Source organism: Protopterus annectens, chromosome 17.part0, assembly GCF_019279795.1.
Source record: "Protopterus annectens isolate FY-2018-M chromosome 17.part0, PAN1.0, whole genome shotgun sequence".
In the NCBI taxonomy this organism is placed as follows: Eukaryota; Metazoa; Chordata; order Ceratodontiformes; family Protopteridae; genus Protopterus; species Protopterus annectens.
The window spans coordinates 330983665-331001827 of record NC_056751.1 but is presented as its reverse complement, the minus strand read 5'-3'; the positions used below and the strand labels follow the sequence as shown (position 1 = coordinate 331001827).

At 40.3% G+C, this 18163-nt stretch overlaps 1 protein-coding gene across 2 annotated transcripts in view; it reads left to right on the top strand.

Moving 5' to 3' along the window:
• The window catches only part of PPP1R32 (protein phosphatase 1 regulatory subunit 32), a 1379387-nt gene that overhangs the window by 180810 nt on the left and 1180414 nt on the right, over positions 1–18163 (top strand). For both annotated transcript variants that reach the window (XM_044059651.1, XM_044059652.1), the window contains exon 3: positions 12457–12577. In XM_044059651.1, coding sequence (XP_043915586.1) covers positions 12457–12577 — 121 coding nt within the window. The remainder of the gene's footprint in view (positions 1–12456; positions 12578–18163) is intronic.

Genomic DNA, 18163 nt, shown 5'->3' with positions numbered 1-18163 from the left:
TAAAAAGTATGCCATTACTAACAAACATTAATACAAGTAAGACTGTTACTGGTGACGGAGTTATGTGTTTACATTTAGAACATTGTAGGTCAGAGTACAGAAGAAGGCTGATTTTGGTACAGTAGCATTTCCGCAGAATTTGTCACTGGTGACTAGTTCTGTATTGGAAGCTATGACTTGTGACAGCTTACTGCAATGAAGACTGTTATTGGTGACAGAACTGCGGATTGGAAAGCTTTCATTAGGGTTGGGAGGATGGCCTAATGGTTAAGGTGTTTGCCTTATAAACACAAGGTGCAGGGTTTGAGTCTCACAAGGGATAATTGGCTAGGCTTACAGTGGCTCGCAAGGGCAATTAACTTAGTACTGAACTATGAACTATGACAGAGTTCTGTTGAGAAAATGAATGCTGGTGATAACAATGCTGGGGACGGTCACTTCTGATCAACTGTTATGGCAAAATCTGTTGGTGGTGGTGACACTGTCCTATAAATCCAAAGCTGACAATAGAATATAGTATGGGAGGCTATCAATGATCATTGAGTTTTGAAGGGAAAAATGTAGCTGATAATGGCGTTTTACAAGGAATGTAGACACTGGTAACAGTGATGTGGAGACAACTATCATTAGTAAAAATGAGTAAGAGAATGATAAATTAGGTTCTCAGTGGTAAATGAATGTCAGTGGTGGTGTGGAAGATTGAACTAAAGGTGATATCTTGTGACAGCATAGCTGACAACTAGTCAGTCACCTGTGAGTTACACGGGGCAGGCTGTCAGTGGAGAGAGAGTACTGCAGAGCAAGTTGTCCACCGTGAAGTAGTGCACAGAAAGTTATAATCTGTGATTAACTGCAAGGCCACCCCTCCCAGAAACTTGAAGCTGTTAACATGTTCCACTATTTTCCCTTCTATTTCAGTTTTCAGCACCTTCTGATTTCCTTCCATTTGCTGCCATTAAAACTGTCTTATCTGTACTCAGCTTCATCCCATGTGCCTTCATTATTGCATTCCATTTCCTTACTCTTTGCTGAAGTTCTTGCTCAGAGTCTGCTTGTAATGCCACATCATCTACATATAGCAACTTTGTTGATCTGTCTGCCAATGTAGTCAATTACCAGTATGAACAGCTGTGGGCTCAGAGGTGAACCCTGAAGCACACACACTCTCACTGGGAATCCCTCTGTAAGACTGAACACTGTTTGTACTTGAGTCGTTTGGTCATTGTACATAGCTTGTACTAATTTTACCAATGTTTCTGGGACTTTGAACCACCTTAGGACTACCCAGATCAGCTTTCTTGGAACCTTGTCATATGCTTTCTCCAAGTCTAAGAATTCCCACTTGGACTTATTCCTCATTTCTAGCTTCTTCTGAAGTATCTGTCTCATTGCAAACGTTGGGTAGGTTGCCCTCATAGCTCAGTACTGGGCTAACTGCCCTTGTGGGCCATTTTAAGCCTACTCAGTTATCTCATTTGAGAATCAACCCCTGCATGTTTTTTCTTAACACTATGCCAGCTGCATCCGGATCTGACCCAAACTGCTCATTTCCCATCTTACTTTTTACTACTCTGCGTATTCATTTATCAATCACTATCTCCCAAATTTTCATGCAGTGTGACAGGAGTCTGATACCTCTATCCTGCCTACAGTTGTGAAAGTCCCCTTTATTCTTAAACACTGGCACTAGTATGCTTATTTTCCAGTCATTTGGGATATGCCTTTCTCTCCATACTGCTATGAGCACCTTCAGGAGCCATTTCTCTCCTATCTCACCTAACATCTCAGTCACATCTGCTGTGACCTCATCTGAACCTGCTGCTTTCCCTGACTTTATTTTCCTTAGTGCTGTTCTTATTTCTTCTGTGGTGGGCCCCTCCTCTTCGCTCATCCTAGGCAGTGTTTGGGGTAGTACAGCTTTTATGAGGTTTTCTTCATTCTGAAGCTGCTGGAAGTACTCTTTCCATCTGCCTTTGATGCCCTGTAGACTGGTGAGCAGGTTGTTGCTGGCATTCCTTATAAAGCAGTTCCCCTCCTCATCGTGGGCCTTGTACCACTTTTCTTCCCTCCTTGTTTATTTGGCAGAATATATAGCTGGGCTTTTTTTAGCTTGGTGTTATCTGTTGACTTATGCTTATTCTGGATATCTTCATTTGAACAGTGTGATTTTTGGACACTTGGTGCTGTCTTTATTTTTGTTGAGTGTTTGCCTTTGACCTACATTACAGTGACCAGTTTGGCTCTTCTTGGGGTGGTCTTGTCATCTTCCTCACAAGACCAGCATTTTGTGTGTCAAATGTTTGGGTGAAGCCCAGTTTCAAAAAAGTTATGACATATTTGTTGGGTTTAAACCCCCTACCATTAACAGCAGTTATAACAGGCTAGAGCTGAAAAAGTCAAAGACTGTTGCTCCCACACAGAGTACCACTTCTTTTTCTTCTTAGGGCTTCCCCCCATGAGTCTGAATAAGCTTTTTCTCCTCTTAAAAGGAAATCTGTTTTGATTGAAAAGGATTCCTGTTCAGTTCAGCTTCCAAGAAGCCTAAGCCTGTCTAGTCTTTGACCTTGGCAGTAGCTCAAATGTATGTGGTTGATTGCAGGTAATCTCACCCCACCCCCCAATAAAGCAGTGTGTCATACATTTTGCTTCTAAGCCCAAGCTCCATTCCCCTTTACTTTATTCCTTTAGGTCCATTAGGCCCCATATATCCATCTCATTGGAGTCAGATTACAAAAAAGTGACAAGCTTTTTTGAGCATGTAGCATATGTGTTCTGAGGGGTCCACTTCTTAATTTTGAAATCTCAAAATCCCGAACATCAGAATCCTGACGTCTGGATGTTCGAAATTTTGAAATCTCGAAGTTAAACAATTGAGATCACCCAACTTTACTGTTCTTTTCACTGTAGTGCAATCTCAGAGTTGGTATATTTAAGTAGCAGGGGGTGTGGGGGTGCAGGGGGGCTTGCATCCCTGCAGCAACGTGATGTCTAACTTTTTTTGTTTTAGTTTAGTTTTTTTTTTGCATTTCGAGATTTCAAAATCTCAAACATCTGAATGTCGGGATTCTGATGTTCGAGATTTTGACTTTTCAAAATTACATAGTGGACCAGTTCTGAAGCCTCTTTCCAAGTAACACCTGGGGCGAGTAGATCACCTTCTATGTCTGATTATTCTACTACTTTTCCTAGGTTATCCTCACTGGGCCCTCCTCAGACTCTGATTCCTAAAATACCTTTAATTGACCTGCCTTTTGTTTTGGTCAAATTCCATGGGTCTGTTAGAGTTGGTTGCTACTCCAAATTTAGTGCCGTAGCTACCATCCTCAACTTTCTTGATACCGACAGTGCCATTGATGCTGGGACTCCCAATGTCAACATCTCCAGTGCCTGGGAATCCATTGATGTTGAGGATGGGATTGATGTTTTGTGGTTGAGTTTGGTCCTGATAGCTTCAGGGCCAGCCATTTCATCTCTGCAGACTTTAGGCACCTGGCAGTGGTTTCCTTGGAGCAATTAAGCTCATCAGCGGGTCCATATCAGGCCTTTGGGTTCTGGGCTGACATTGATTCCATTGACCTTGATTAACTGCTGTGCCAGTCCTCAGAGGTGAGCACCTTGGCTCTTAGTATGGTGCTGATATGCATCTAGACACACACAATGCAGGTATCTCATTATAAATATTCCCTGGCAGTGTGGTACAGCCTGATCTTAGCCCTCAGATATATATGTCTGCATCTCTCTTTCCAGCCCCCCACCTGTACAGCACAAAGGTACTGAGGGGATTTGGCAGAACACAGTTATATTATCCAAGCAACTTCAGTCCTTCTTCTCCATCTACTACCTCTGAACTAAACCCTTTGAAATCAGAAATGAAGACAAGTTGCAAGAGGAAGCATACTGGCCATCCACTAGAGCCCTCTACCACAGGCATAGATGAAAGTAAGTAAGCAGGTCCACTCCATTCATGCCAGATGATGCCACATTTGTGGAAATCTTTGACTTGATATGTTTAATGGTGGAATGGATCCCAGAAACTTCCTTTTTTGGAATGTATTGTGCAGGGGGTTTATATCCCTTAAGGCATTCTTTTAGTTGGCTCTCCTGGTTGTTCAGATGGTGACTAAACTGCATGGAAGAACCCTGATGTGTTAGCAGCTGTCCCAAAGAAAGACGCCTGACAAGATACTCTGTTCTCCTAGTCATTGGATATGCTGGACATAGACCCAAGAGGTAGACTGTACAGTTACTGTAAGAATGGCTCCTACCCCTAAAAACTGGGCTGTCCATCCACCAAATAAGGAATCTTGAGCACTGCAACAGATTCAGGAAGCATGTTTACATCTTCTCAACATTTTCCTTGAAGACATGTCTCATACTCTTCCAGAGGAATATGGTGGTTGAAACCATCTGATTTCTGGATGGGTTGCCAGGTGGAGACTTAAAGACTAAGCAGAAGTTTCAAATGTCAACCATCTCTGGTATTTTCACCCTAACTATGCACTTTGTATGTAGTATTATAAATGGTATAGCAAGGTTTTCAGGTACAGATCTTACTCATGTCCACAAGTCTAGTTTTGTTTTACAGTTTGCTGATGACTCTAAGGCCAATTTGATAATGCCTTCATACCTCTCAACTGTACAGATTTTCGCAGACTGTTCAGATTTTTGCCACACATTTTTGGTCCATTTTTCATAAAATTGTGGTTTTCTGTCAAATTATTTGCAAATCTTTAAAGACTGAAGTTAGAAAATGACAGACATTTAAGTTTCAGACTTCATGCCCTTCAGAAAATTTATGCTAATGAAAAACCTGTTATTCTATCAACCTTCTAAGTTTGTAAGAGCAACATTTAAAAAATGTCCCTATTTTGTAGACTTTGTCCCACTTTTATCTATAACTTTTTCCAGATTTCTTGCTCTAAGAGGTTGAGAGGTATGAATGCCTTCTTTGGTGAAACCTTGCTTTTTGGCTCTACAGTAAAACTATACTGGATAAATAAGATTAAGAAGAGAAAACACCGAAAGCTGTTGGTATTATATTTATGTATTTGTTTGACTTTGTTGTCCAGGAAAGTCTGACTGGGCAAAAGAACATTTTCAGCAGGGGCCTAGGGAGAAAAGCTCCACAGTTAAATTACATATATTACATAATACTAAAAACATTTTTACATGCACTGTGCATTTTACACGAACACTATACATTCTGCATGAAAATAAAAGGATTACATACACTGAAAATAGTAAAAGACATTTACATACACAGGATATGCATAACTGGTTAATGAAATGCTAAAAGAAACCTTGTATACACCTGCTTGATATTTGGAAATAAAGAAATAGAAGTGAGAATATGTTCTTTGATGGTAGTAACTTCATATTCAGATAGTAGTAATTTGATTTAACATTACAACTGAAAGGAAAAGTAGGTTGATGAAATGGTAGGAAAGAAAGTTAGACAGTGGATGGTTAGTGATTGGGGAGGGAAGACAGCAGTGAGAAAGAGACGGTTTGAGAGTTAATGACATTTTATGAGACAGTAGGTGGGTTAGATAGTAAAAAAGTGCTTGGGTTGTTGGTTAGGAGATATCTGGGGAAAAGACTTATGTAACCTGGAAGGGCAGAGCTAGCTGTGGTTTAGGAGCTGTTTAAGCAAGGTTTTGAATGTATTAACCTTATCTGTCTGTTTTAAATATGTAGAGATTTCATTGCAGTGTTTTGACACATAATAAGAGAAGAGAGAGGCTTCATCAGTGTTGAATGATTTACTGATACATAGCAGGAGTTTGTTGATGGAGTGAACCTCTCTAGTAGGAGAATAATAGAGTGCTCTGTAATGCCAGGGATTTATCTGGAGAATATAGGAGGTTATGTGCAGTGATTCGCTTTGTGTAGGTAAACTGGTATGGGAGTTTGAGACAGTTTAATTGTTTTAGTACAACACGGTAATTTGTATTGTGAGCAAGGTTGGTTGCAAATTTAGCTACTTTGTAGTAGAAAGAGGAAAATTTACTTTGTTAATGTTGATGTTTGTAAGAAGGGGGGGAGGCAATATAATAGTGAAGAAAGGAAGTAGGTTGATGCTAAGATCATTCTAAGAGTAGCTGTCAGGGATTGCTAGACTCTGTAGTGAGAGCTAAGTTTTTGATGCATTTTCTTGATAGAATAAACTATGTGATGATCAAACTTGAGGTTGTCATTAATTATGACTCCAAGTAGTTTAGTATGGCTAACAAAGGCTGTTAATTTATGAAAATATTAAATAAGCATGGGCCAAGTATTGACCCCTGGGGAACACCAACAATGGCTGGTGGAAAATATGAGAAATGTTAAGTTTAAAGTTCCAAACGCACACTTCCACAATGCAGCAGAACCTGTGAGTCATCCCTAGTTCAGACACAACTAACAGCAGTATAACAACAGAAGTTCTAGAATAGGTTGCAGGGTCATGGCAGCTTCTAGAATGGCTGTTTAGCCAGATGTAATGAGACGTGATAGTCCAGCAGGAGTACTGTGGCCCTGCATCTTGGGACCTGCAGTTGTCTGTCTGAGACCTTGTTCAACTGTGCCTCTCTGGTAGCAGTTAAGGGTCACCTCTCCCTTCACTTGTCAACGTGGGAGGCAGTCACATGAGAAAAGTAGGAGAGGACTGTCATCTCTAGAAGTTACCCTGTACCATTTCTTACTCTTCCTCTGCCATAGTCTCCTGCCAGATGTCCCACAACTTCAAAAACCTGTGACAAGAAAGGAGACAGCAATCCTTATTCAGAAAAGAGCCACCCAAAAGGGTGGGGCTAGATTTTTGCACAAGATTTGTTTTAGGACAAAAGTTCATTAGGCCCATTCTAGAATTGATCAACCAAAATCAATTTGTTCCAAAAGAGTCCATCCATGTAGATACAGTGTAGCTGATCCTTTCTTGTCTGTCAGATGATTGGATGTGTATTTTTACATCAAAGTAGCGCAGGAATCAAGAAGCGTTCTCCACTTCCACAAAGGATCCAATCACTGTCACTGCCATGCAGTGCCATATGGACTCCTCTCTTTCTCTAGTGTGTTCTCCAGCTGAATATCTGCAGTAACATTACATGTAAGGATCTGGGTATGAAGGTATTTTATACTTGGATGACTGGCTGCTAATATCGCCAAATCTAGGCAGTCTCATGGTCTCAACGGAGACTTTTCTGTTGCTGTGAGCCCTGTAAAATCCCATTTGGTGTCCATGTTAGTCAACCTTATTCATTGGGTGCAATCTAGACACTCAGTTGTGTTGAGCCTCTTTTCCTCTGGTGATCATTTTACCTCTTCAAAACACTGTCCTTCAGATCCATCAGAGCTAGTCCATTCCAGCTACCCTTAACCTTTGGGCTTTAAGTTTCATGTTTTTAAGTTTATGTTTTGGGCTTTTAAATTTAAGTTTCATAGTAGCCACCATGCTGCAATGTACCTTGAAGGCTGAGTGGGATCCAGTAGCCAGTCCTATGACTGCTGCATTCAGAATATCTCAGATATGCAAAGGACATATCTGCTGGTGGAGCCAGGAGTTTAACTTTTCTCTGGGCAGACCCTTTTAACCACCCCCATTTTGACTGCAACTGTCTCCAGTGATGTACCTGCATTATGGGGGGTGCACTTCATGAGCAGACATACAAAGGGACATGGTCACTGAATGATACCAATCTACACATAAATATTTTAGAGATTAGTGCCATTGTCTTCACCTTGACGGATTTTCAGGACTCCGTCCTTCCAGGTGAAATTAACATTCAAACTGTCAATATATCTGGTATAGTATGTCAACAAGCAGGAGGAGATCCATTCTCATCCCTTTTGTCAAGAAACCATGACGGTTTAGGAATGGGATCTTTCAACTCAGCCAGGCAATCCCTGGTGAAGCTAGGTAGTTAACGATTTGGCTCAGTCATTTCTTCCTGATGCCTAAAAAGAGCTCTTTTATCCCACTGATAGCATGGTAGTTATTCCATCACTGGGAAAAGTTTTATTGTGACTTTCACCAATAAAAAATGCAGCAGTGGGAGGACAACCCATATATGTAGTCATCCATAAGTGCTCTCCAGGTCTTCATGATCTCTCTTGCTTCCTTTTATTTCCAGGTTTCTAGAGAAGGCCAAATTGACTAAAGCCATAGTCCTTCTAATAGCTGTGTTGTGACCCTGACACATGTGGTTTCCACTGCTATGAATCACCTCCTGGAGCTGTCTTTACATCCAGGACCATCCAGGAGCTTCCTGTTTCACCCTGACAGCAAACCCTCTCCTGGACATTTTGTCTGTTTTGTTGACTGGATAGTTTCTCCTTTTCCATTGATGGCCAAAGACTCACCTACAAAAGGTGGTACAAGTATTAACCCCTGTCCAGCATCCTAAAATTAGAAAATATCTAAAGGGGTAGGTAGACACATTTTTCTCTGTGGACTATGGACAGGGGCTTAGATCCATTTACATTGCCTGTGCCTAGCATTGCTGGCTACTTATCTTACACTTTTGACTCGGGCCTTAGTTTCTCATCTGTCAAAGTTCATTTTACTACTAGTTTTACTTCCATCAAAGTGCAAGTTTCACATTTCTGGCCTTTCTGAAGATCTGTAAAACCTCTATGAAGGATTCCTTTCTTCTACTCCCCCATAAAAGTTTCTCACTGTAACCTCGACTTTGTTCTAAAAAAAATAACTCTTCTGCCTTTTGAGCCAACTGCAGTGGCACAGCTTAACTCTGTGTCTTGGAGGACTCCTCTCACACGCTTTGTGGTCATTAGCGTAGTAAACACCTATGAACTTATGAACCTATATATATCCACTGTGTTTATACAAATACACTTAAAAAAAACATATATATTACCTTAAGTTGGTAGAATATCATAAGGCAAGCATAAGACAATCATAAGGCCTTCTTTAGCTATGTTAGAAACCTGGGAGGAAACTCCCAGATATGCTCAGAACTAGTTCAAAATGATGTGAAGATTACTGATCCTACAGACATTGCCAACATACTGGCTGACAGGTTCAGTGCAAACTTCTCCCCCCCCCCCCCCCCCAAAAGGAGAGATATCTATACCAAGCGATTGCAGCCCCCCAAACATCTCCAACGCCCAAGTGAGAACTGCTCTCTCCAAAGCAAAAAACACAGCATCCATGGGACCTGATGGTGTCCCCGGCTGTGTGCTCCACGAACTCAACGAGGAATTAAACCCACAGCTAGGACAGCTGTTTAATCATAGTCTTACCTCTGGATACGTACCCAGGGAGTGGCGCACTGCAACTGTGGTCCCACTTCACAAAGGCGGTGCCTCCACCGACCCTGGAAATTACCGGCCCATTAGCTTGACAAGCCTTATCTGCAAAGCCATGGAGAGGATTATAATGGACCTCATAAATAAAGACATAGGGAATTTGCAGACTTTGGATCCATCCCAGTTTGGCTTTGTCAAAGGCAGATCATGCCTTCTAAACTTGGTTGACTTTTGAAACAGTCACCAAAGCCATTGATGAGGAAAGGCAGTCCATACAGCCTACCTCGATCTGGCGAAGGCCTTGATACAATACCCCACTCGGGTATCATTGAAAAACTCATCAGCTTAAATGTTAACCCATACATCACAAGATGGGTTGCAAACTGGCTGAGTGACAGAACCCACAGGGTCAGAGTTGCTGGCGCCATGTCAGACTCAAAGCCTGTCACAAGTGGTGTACCACAGGGCTCAGTCCTGGGCCCACTCTTGTTTGGCATCTACTTTTCCGAAGTACAAGCAAACACAGGAGGGTTATGGCTGACAAAGTTTGCAGATGACTGCAAACTGGGCGCCATAGTAGAAAACACATCTGACACAGATATCCTTCAGAAGGGTCTCACGGAAATGGATAACTGGTGCCAGAGCCATGGCCTAAAGTTAAATGCCAAAAAATGCATAGTCATACCCTTCGGGAAAAACAAGGTTACCCTAGCTACCAAATAGGTGGCAATCCACTGAGCACAGAAGAAGTTATCAGGGACCTGGGGACCCAGGTTGATAGTAGTCTGTCATTCGACACCCATGTAGCTAAAGTAGTTAGGAAGACCTTCTACATTGCCCACCTTATCATGAAGGGATTCTCATCTAGATCAAGGGAGGTCATAGTCTCCCTATACTCATCACTCATCAGACCAATGATTGAGTACAATGCCCCATTCGGAATGTATCTGACCCGACACTTGCAGCAGCTGGAGAGGCCACAAAGTTCCTCACCAAAAGGATAAAGGGTCTCAAACATCTGTCCTATGCTGCCCGACTGAAAGAACTCCAGCTCTATTCAGTCGCCACCGCTTGCTCAGAGGTGACCTTTGCCTAACATACAAGGCCATGTCAAACCCAGATTTGATGAATATGCTTCACCTCAAAAATCTAGATCCGTCAGAGCCACAAGGGCGGAGACTTAAACCTCGACACGGCTATTAATAGGGCGTGCTGGAGGGATAGATTCATCACCCAAAGACAACCTATGCTGTGGAATAAAATCCCAGTATATGTGAGGCAGAGCATCTCGCTGGCCTTGTTCAAGAGAAATCTTGACCAATGGATGGGAGATCGCAGATATACCCCAGGGATTACCTCAGTGTCACTGCTCGACAGAGGCACAGCAAAATAATGGGTATAGTTCCCCATACTAAAGGGGTGGCGTAAGCCACAAAACTATGGGCTAGGCTTGTAAATGCCCTCGGGCAGATAGCCTAGTATGAACCTATGAACCTATGAACCTAATATGAATAATGTTGACAGCTTTCCTGCCTGCCCAGATTGGCCATCAGGAAAGCTGTTGACAGTGGTGTAAACATTTCTACATTATTGAGATTAAGGAATTTGTCCTTTGCCAGTTTTGTACAATGTCAGACTTGATATTTACAATAAATGGGGGTGCAGGGAGTATTGCCACCTACCAAAAGTGCTTTTATTTGGCATGTTCTGTGACAACATGTGTTGTGGCGCATTGATTTTTTTTTTCTTTGGTCAGCATTTGTCACATCAGTGTTTTGCTGTTTCCCATTATTTGGGTAGAAAATATTAACAAACCATGCCTTCAAAAACTTTAGAAAAAAAATTATACATCAAAATAGTGCTTAAATGCAATGCTGAAATATAAAAAACAGACTGATTAAAATTCAAAAGCAAGCATAATTAATAATCTGCACTGAAACTCACTATTAAGCCCAAAAGGGCACAGTATATTAAATTTAAGATCAATTCTGCCTCCTTCCTTAACAACAGTTATATAAGGTTAAATTATTCCGTTCATTTATAATTATTTGTTGTAAAACATATGCTTCTAACTATTAATTTGCCCTAATATTTTAACAATATGATTAGCTACTGTTCCTGAATATGTTTTTTTTTGCTTAGTTTGACATAAATCAATCAAATATACAAAAATAGCATAAACCATATCAGATATATTATTGTATTACTTGTACAATGTCCTTCATGAGTAAACTTAAGATCATTACTCGTCTCAACTTTTGTGACACATTTACACAAATTAAAACTTCCACAGGGGAAAGTACCATGTGGTAATGTCGTACTTTGAATCATTTGAACATATTTCTTAAAATAACCACAAATGAATTTATCATCAATATTTTTATCCTAATTATGCGAAAAAGAAATTCTCAGCATATCATTTTTTAAAACATTATATTTCTTTAATATATTCCAATGTTCCTTAAGTAATGTAGTCACTAGATGAGTAAGGAGTATGTATTCATACACAAAAAATATATTTCTACTTACAAATTTATGTTCGTCCCAGTTCCCCAAAGCTTCATTAGAATTCAGTAAGTCTATCCTATTCTGTCTGTAAATAGTCCAATAAGCGTTTTTTATTAATTCTATAGGATAACCCCTATTGTAAAATAATTAAAAACTCAACTTCATTTAAAAAAATCAGAAATCTGCTAGATATTCTCCTTGCTCATAAAAAATTTCATAATCGTAAAACACTACTAACACATTTTGGGTGACAATTTGAACCAAATAAAAATGTTTATGGAGTTGTTTCTTTTATTTTCAAAAAACTCATAGTCCAGTTTGCATAATTTATATCAAAGCCTCCCCCCATAAATGTACCTTGCTTTTACTTTTGTTATAGCAAATAACATCAAAAAGAAATATAATTTGAAAGAAAAATCAATTACATCCAAAATATAATAAGTGGAAGGACTATCTTTCAAATAATGTAAAATAACCCATAGGCCCAACCCATGTCTTTTATTAGTATATAAGATTATGCTGTGTTTAGGCTACCTAGGTAGATAACACATACTTAGTGCTGATTAATGCATCTTTCTTCCTGACCAGTATTCCATCAACCAAAGTTCATATAGAAAATTCATATAGAAACTTATAGTATCTTAGTAACTAAAGGACTCTCCTTTTTATTTATCTCAAAAGTATATTTTCTATTGTCTGTAGATCATGAGGGATTCAAGCCCCAGCAACGACAACTTTTATTCAGCACTGGTTACAAATCCAACTTTCGGCCAGCAGTCTACTATACCAACAGCTTGGACAGACTTGATAATCCAGTCCTTGGGTAAGGCATTATGTCAGGAATACAAAATGTGATTAAACATTTTACAACCAATCTTTGTTCTTTTCCAATGTATGAGTAAGGTGTTTAAAATACTTATTTGTTTATTTTCTAAGGTATAAGGAGGGTAACCATTTGAAAATTTGGGACTCAGAATGTCAAATCCCAGAATATGAAGGGTAAATGGTTGAAGATCTGGACTTACATATACTAAGTCCAAGACTTCCATTTCTTTGACTATTTCCTTTTCCCTGAATTATGGCGATCTTCAAGTTGGTTTGTGTGTGTATGCATGTGTGTGTGTATGTTGGGGGTTGTCACATATTGGGGGGTATGGAAAGGTCTTGCCCCCTGCAAAAAACAAGTTTAAAGAAGAAAAGAGATGTCTGATACTCACTTTCCTCTTGTATTTTCAGTCTTTTTTCATTGTTCTGGGATTAGAAGTATAGAGTGCCAACATTTCAGTTGGAAACCTATAAGGAAAGTGTTGTGAAATATTTTCAATTAGAGCTTGATTACACACACATTCTGCAAAAAACATTTATTAGCTGTACATTTTAGCCATGCATTGTGTGCTGTGTATGTATGCGTATGTATAATACATATGTATATATGGATCATAGAATCATAGGAGATTACTAGGCTATTGACTCGGAGGTCATTTTAAGCCTAGCCATTTAATCCCAATGTAATACCATGAAAATGCTAGTCGATACCCAAGATTGCATTTAGGGATGAGTGCCCATGTCCAGGAGGGTTGTGGGTGCTATCCCCGATAAGAATTTATGGTGCCCCATCTACTCATCTAGGTCCCTCTTGAACAGTGTCATAGACGTGCTCTGTTTCACATGAATTGGTAGCCTGTTCAAAGATGTGGCAGTCACTGAAAGATAAATCTGTTCAGTTTAAGTCACAGGCCATATTTAGGTCCCTGGAATGGGTAGCCCTAATACCTTTTGATTTACTGATATGCAGCAAGTTCATTAAGTTTGGGTCTTCGATTGCTCTGTAGGCCATGCATATGTCTCCCCTAAGAAGTCTATACCCTACGAAGTATAGTGACAGGGACTTTTGTTGGTCTGTCTAAGGCACATGCTGGAGCCCCTTGATCTTCTTCTTTGTTAGAAACCTTTGCCAGTTGCTGCAGATGCTTTGTACAGGGCGTTACACTCAATTATAGGCTGGATTAGTGTTGATTATAGAGGGGTTTTAGGGGTTATAATCTCTGATTGATTACACACACATTCTGCAAAAAACATTTATTAGCTGTACATTTTAGCCATGCATTGTGTGCTGTGTATGTATGTGTATGTATAATACATATGTATATATGGATCATAGAATCATAGGAGATTACTAGGCTATTGACTCGGAGGTCATTTTAAGCCTAGCCATTTAATCCCAATGTAATACCATGAAAATGCTAGTCGATACCCAAGATTGCATTTAGGGATGAGTGCCCATGTCCAGGAGGGTTGTGGGTGCTATCCTCGATAAGAATTTATGGTGCCCCATCTACTCATCTAGGTCCCTCTTGAACAGTGTCATAGACGTGCTCTGTTTCACATGAATTGGTAGCCTGTTCAAAGATGTGGCAGTCACTGAAAGATAAATCTGTTCAGTTTAAGTCACAGGCCATATTTAGGTCCCTGGAATGGGTAGCCCTAATCCCTTTTGATTTACTGATATGCAGCAAGTTCATTAAGTTTGGGTCTTCGATTGCTCTGTAGGCCATGCATATGTCTCCCCTAAGAAGTCTATACCCTACGAAGTATAGTGACAGGGACTTTTGTTGGTCTGTCTAAGGCACATGCTGGAGCCCCTTGATCTTCTTCTTTGTTAGAAACCTTTGCCAGTTGCTGCAGATGCTTTGTACAGGGCGTTACACTCAATTATAGGCTGGATTAGTGTTGATTATAGAGGTGTTTTAGGGGTTATAATCTCTCTTTCTCTTGAGGCGTTGCCTTTACTAATCAAGTGTGCTATGTAAAAAGCCTTCCTTACTACAGTAGACACATGGTGGTCAAAGTTAAGGTTGTAGTCAACTTGTGATCCCAGGTCCCTTACCACTTCGTAGGTACTTAGGGTATTGTTGTTGATTTGATAGTGTGAAGGGACATTGTTTGTGCTGAAGGGAATGGTGATGCATTTCTTTGCATTCAGTTTGAGACTGCGACTAATACACCAGTCGTTGGTCTGTGTGAGACCCTCCTGGAGTATACTCACATCATTTGGGGATTCAGTGATTGGACCTAGATTGCAGTTGTCTGCAAAATTGGTCAGCCACATCCCCATAATTTTCACCTGAACTTCTGACAAGTATATACCAAACAAAAGTGGGCCCAGCACTGACCCCTGTGGCACCCCGCTGGTAACAGGTCTGCTGGTTGATGTGGAGTCACCCACTTTGATAGTATGTGTCCGGTTTGTGAGCCAGTTGGCAACCCATCTTACAATGAAGGGGTTTAAATTCAGTTTTCTAAGTTTATTGGTAATACCTGAATGTGGGATTGTGTCAAAAGCCTTTGCCAAGTCAAGATATGCTGTGTGCACAGATTTGCCCTTGTCAATGGCCCTAGTCACATTTTCAAAGAAATCTACCAGATTTAACAGGCAGGATCTGCCCTTGACAAAGCCAAATTGGGTAGGATCCAGGGTTTGGAGGTCACGTGTCTTTACTTATGAGGTCCATAGTGATACATTCCATGGCCTTACAGATGAGGCTGGTCAGGCTTATGGGTCTGTAATTCCCTGGGTCTGTTGCTAAGCCAACTTTTCTGCAGGGGAATAATTGTTGCTGTTCTCCATTCTGCTGGAACAAAGCCTGTGGTTAAGCTATGATTGAAAAGGGTACTTAATAGTGATGCTAATTCATGTTTTAGCCTGTTTAGAAGACAGCCTGGGATGTCATCTGGTCCCATGGAGGCTGTGCTTTTTGCCTTAGACAAGGCTTTGAGGACTTGCTCTTCAGATATGTAGAGTGGGGGGAAGTTTGGGGAAAGGTTTGTGATAAGTTAGGAGTGGATAAGGGAGGGAAATTTTCAACAAACCTATCCGTGTGTGTGTGTGTGTGTGTGTGTGTGTGTGTGTGTGTGTGTGTGTGTGTGTGTGTGTGTGTGTGTATCTATATCTATATATATCTATATCTATCTATATATATATATATATATATATATATATGTATATATATTTGCAGTTCATTTGATCAAACATTTAGAATATCGAATGTTGGTTTTGCCAGCTTAAAAGACTGAAATCACTTAGATTCAGGTATTGCTGGCTTCTTTGTGTGAGATGTAATGATACAGCAGGGAGTGAGAATTTGCCATTCCCCCCTTTGTTATGTGATCTCGGATTTGGTACATTTAATTAGCAGTGGGTATGAGGGTGGAAGGGGCTTGTCCCCCTGCATAAAATATTTTTTTCTTGTTTGTTTATAATTGTTTTATATTTAATTCTTTTGGGATTAATGCTTTTGTATTTGCATATTTGAGTGTTCGATCTTAAGGTCCAGGATGCTCACACAAGATACTTAAATTAATTTGATTTGCTAAGCATAAGACATAACACAGTAATTCTGGGAGACTTCAAAAATCCATTGATAAACTTGGAAATATATACATCCTCAAATGGGCAGACCCAGAAATTCCTGGACTTCATTAACAAAAATGTCCTGGAACAAGTAATTTAAACTTCCACAAGAGGAAACAACATCCTCAACTTGACGCTCACAAATAAGGGGAGACCTTGCTAATAAGGTTAGACCAAAAAACAGTATTTTTTGAAATTATACTGGAACAGATACCCTCTTCAAACACTAGAATGTTCCAAAATTGTACTAAAGCAAACTATCTGCTGAGTGATACAATTTGTATCCCCCAAATCAAGATAATTCAGCTGCCTGTGCTGAATGCCTCTGTCATGCATTCTGCCACCACTTCAACCATTTAATAGAGGTAGCTGCTCTCACATGAAAGAAGGAAAACAATATCTCCAAAAATAAACCACTTTTGTGGACCCCAACCATAAACAAGCTATACAACAAGAGAAAAACAATCATGGCTAAATACAGTAAACATAACAGAACACAGCCATAAACTTTAACAAGCAGTTAGGGAGTCTAGTCAAAACCACTTAAGCCAATTTTGATTTGAATATAGTCTTCTAAGCTAAAGACAACCATCAAGCATCCATCATTAAGAAACTGAAAGATAAATGGCAGCAGTCTGCTGAACTGGTGGTGAATGTCACCATGTTTATCACAGCAGATAACATTGCAGACTTACTGGCAGATAAATTCAGAGCAAATTTCAAGTAACCATCCCCCCAGTCACCAATATGAAGATGCCCAAATGCATACCACCCCCTGTTATCACCATAAAACAGGTCCTAAAGGTGCTTTCCAAAGCAAAGAACACAGCATCTATGGGTCCTGATAACATACCAGGGTGCCTTCTAAATATCTTGAAACAGGATTTGTCCAATCTCCGAATGAAGCTATTTAACCTCATATACGGGTTTGTGCCCATGGATTGGAAGATGCCAGCTGTCATTCCACTGCACAACAGTGGCCGAGCTACTGACCCGGGAAACTATAGGCCCAATTAGTCTGACCAGCCTAATCTGTAAAGCTGTGTAAAGAATTGTCATGGATGTTTCATGTAAAGACATAATAAATCTACAAACACTGGACCCTAGTCACTTTGGGTTTGTCAAGGTGAGGGCATGCCTGCTGAACCTGGTGAAGTTCTTTGAGAAAGTCACAAAGGCCATGGACAAAGGCAAATCAGTTCATATGGCCAATTCAGACTTGACCAAGGCAGTCAGCACCATCCCTACTCAGGTATAATCAAAAAATTACAAAAAATACAAATAAAACCATATATCACCTACTGGGTAGCCAACTGTTTTTTCACAGTGAATGCTAGAGATATGAATAGGCGATGCCACTTCCACTAAAAGGCTAGTTACAAGTGGAGTTTCCTAGGTGTCACTACTAAGAGCACTCCTGTTTAGCATTTACTTCTAAAAGTCCAGGCCAATAGAAATGCGCTGTTGTTGATCAGCTTTGCTCAAGACTGCAAGCCCAGGGCAGTCATACAATCCACTGAAGGCAAAAAAATCCTTTAGGAGGGTTTCACACAAATGAACAATTGGTGTAAGAACCATGGACTCAAACTAAATGCAAAAAAGTGCATAATCATCTCCTTCAGTAAATCATCCACCCTTGCAAACTATGACAATGAAAACACACCTTTTAAGGCAGAAATGTTCGTTAGGGATCCAGAGACTTATGTGGATAGTGATCTGGCCTTTGAACATCACATGTCCACCACAGTTAGGAAGTCATTTTATATAGCACAACTTGTAAGTAAGGGCATTGTGTCCAAGTCCAGGGAGGCTATTGCCCCTCTGTACTCAGCCCTTATTAGACCCATAGTTGATATGTAACTACAGAGGCACATGCTTCAATTCGAATGCCCACAGAAATTTCTTACCAAAAGAATCCAGGGAGTTCAACACATGAATGATGGAGACCACCTTAGATCGCTCTCCCTCTATTCTCAGTCTCCCATAGACTGTTAAGGG